The 2,984-nt window shown below is 38.3% G+C and overlaps 1 protein-coding gene across 2 annotated transcripts in view; it reads right to left on the bottom strand.

Moving 5' to 3' along the window:
- LOC102247674 (cytochrome c oxidase copper chaperone) overlaps positions 1-2,984 on the bottom strand; it is an 8,842-nt gene that overhangs the window by 5,176 nt on the left and 682 nt on the right. Inside the window, exon 2 of one of the 2 annotated variants that reach the window (XM_014546978.1) lies at positions 1,956-2,072. In XM_014546978.1, coding sequence (XP_014402464.1) covers positions 1,988-2,072 — 85 coding nt within the window. In that variant the 3' untranslated portion in view covers positions 1,956-1,987. The remainder of the gene's footprint in view (positions 1-1,955; positions 2,073-2,984) is intronic. The other variant, XM_005875341.2, reaches the window with a different exon arrangement.

The raw sequence follows: 2,984 nt of genomic DNA on the forward strand, positions 1-2,984 counted from the left end.
ATATATAATTTTTTTTTCAAATCTTTGGGTTAGGATTAACAAACAAAACAAAACAAAAAGTAACGTCCAAAGAGGATGTAGCGGAAATAAAACATATTAAGCCAGACATCAGGAGAACCAAAATTAAGCCTGAGCACTTTCAGCCTACAATGTTTTCCACTACACAGTGATACTTCTTATCAACTTGGGACAAGTTCCTTACCCTCCTTTTTATAGCTCAATGAGGAACACTGGCCATACGTGAAATTCCAAAGAGGCAGGAAAGAGGTGAAAGGGAAAGAAACCAGGCTCTCTATTACTGTTATATTGGTATGGGCTGCGGCATTATCTCTCAGCCATTATTAAATTAAAAGTGGTGGTGTGATGTGGAAAGCCAAGGGCAGAGGGAGTCTGCCTGGAGACAGGTTCCAGTTCTGATCCTGCTAACCCATCTCAGGAATCATTTCATACTTATAGGACTTAATTTCATTTATTTATTCATTTAATAACAATCTCTAATGAACACCTACTATGTTTTAGATCCCGAGGATGTGATAGTGAAACAGAAAATTCCTACTCTCTCAGAGATCATATTCTAGTTGGAGTAAAACAAAGCAGATGATAAATAACTACATAATATGCAGGTAATGGTGTTAAGAATAAAGTAGACACTAGCCACATGTGCCTATTAGATAAAACTAAAAATACAGTTCCTCAGTTTTAGTACTCACATTTCAAGGGTTCAACAGTCACATACGGCTAGTGGCTACTATACTGGAGAGTGCAAGTGCAGGACGCTTTCATTATCACAGGAAGTTTCTTAGACGGGGCTGGGATACAGCGATGGGGGAGGGATGTTATTTTACTTATTTATAAATATATTTTTATTGATTTCAGGGAGGGAGAGATAGAAACATCAATGATGAGAGAGAATCACTGATCAGCTGCCTCCTGCACACCCCCTACTGGGAATCAAGCCCACAACTGGGCCCTGACTGGGAATCGAACCCATGATCTCCTGGCTCACAGGTCAATGCTCAACCACTGAGCCTGCCAACCAGGTAAGGGATGCTATTTTAGCTGGAATGTTGAGGGAAAGCCTCTCCAACAAGGAGGTATTTGAACAGAGATCTGAATGAAGTGAGGGAGTGAGTCAAGTTGCTACCTGAAGAGCTTCCAAATGAAAGAAAAATCATTTATTAAGATCCCCTTCAGCATTAAAATTTAGATTCAAAGTTCTTCAAAAAATGGTCTGAGTTTTAACCAGTTAACTGTCACGCATCCAAAATGAAAACCATCTCCACACGCCATGATATTTTCAATTCAATTTAAAAAATCAATTTGCAATGAATATTATAAAAATAAATATATTACAATTCTGGTGTTCTTGAATATTTTCAGCTGAAAATTTTCAGGAAAAATGATTTTAAAGTTGGTCAGGGCTGCCACTTAGAGAAAACATTTTTTTTTATAGACACACATGGCGTGTGGGGAAGGTCTGCCGCTTGCGTATATAGATGCTTATGGCATACAATGGGTTAGTTATTAGAATAAAGCACAGTACAAAAGAGAAATAGCAAAAATGTCATTTTTGTTTTGCAGAAAGCAATACTTCATGTGTTGCCTACTCTCTGTTTAAAAGCACTTATTAAAGACTCACAACATTAGAAACAAGGAATAGAATTTTTTCCCTTTAGTTCCTTTAAGCACAACTAAATATTATGAAATTCCTAAGCCATGATTCCTTATAAAGCCCTTTCTTAAAAGCTAAATTCTTCCCTTCCCAAATCCACCGAATACCTCTCAATTTATTAGCGTCACTTACTCCCTACATTAGAAACTGAAAAGTTATTTTTTAGTGCTATTTCCGCATGTTAGATTAACCAGGTGAACTACCTTTCAGATAAAATGTTGCCCAATGACTGCAAAATCTGTAGAGCAATAGAGAAATTTGAAGCAATGAGCCTATGTATTACCTTCCCCATCAGAGAGTACCATGCTCACCATTTCATATCTTAAATCCCAGGGCTCTCATGCATTCCTTGTGGGCCTCAATTAGGTGTCCACAGTGCTCTTCTCCTTTCTCAATAATGCTACAAAACAAAATGTACTTGTTATCTAACAAAGTAGCCATTAAGCATATTAGCAGTAAGTAAGCATGCATAATAGTGATGTGGAGTGAGGCAGAACATAGTCTGATGGAATGTAGCTGGAGTTCAAAAAAAATGTTCTTCTGGTTGGTCTAATAATCCAATAGGCTTGAGACATTAGCAAGAGAAAATAATCAAATGTAATACATACAGATGTATTGGGAACCCTGCATCCATAAGGGTCAGAGACTCCACACGCAGGCGCAGTTGAGACAGAAAGAGAACATGGGTATAGAAGACATCCTGAGCTAGGGATGAGGTAAGGTGCCTTGGGGGCTTTAAAAGGTCACTGCAGGATTTTAAAAGCAGATACTTAATACTTATAAGTTTGTCCTGCCCCATAAATAGGTCAAAAGAAGTTATTTCTGATCATCTCTTGTAGGCAAGGCCCCTAATTCAAGTTCTTCTAGGTAGTTAAGGGGGAAGGGGAGTGTGTGTGTGGGGGAAGGCAGATTCTCTTGAGGCCACAGCTAACATGGCCTTTAGCTCAAAACAACCTGCAAATCACAGAAGCATATCTTGGGGTGACTTGTTTTGAACGCCCCGTTTCAATTCTCCCTCCACAATATTATTTGCAAAGTACTAAGGATTAACAAAAAGCACTGGGCTCCTACAGCTCTTATTGACCTCATTATGCCACTTATATTTTCTTTGCCTTTTATGTAAGGACAAAAAAGGGGCTGAAGGGAAGTGTACATTCACATCTGAAAATTCCTAATAAGATTTGTTCCACAAGAGAGGCTGCATAAAATGAAAACGAACAAAAGCTTTTGTAGAATGATGGTAATCTAGAGGTACTCTCCTGAACACTACAATGTCTCCGAACAGTTATAAACTGACTTAAATTATCAACCT

Source organism: Myotis brandtii, unplaced genomic scaffold, assembly GCF_000412655.1.
Source record: "Myotis brandtii unplaced genomic scaffold, ASM41265v1 scaffold46, whole genome shotgun sequence".
Taxonomy (NCBI): Eukaryota; Metazoa; Chordata; class Mammalia; order Chiroptera; family Vespertilionidae; genus Myotis; species Myotis brandtii.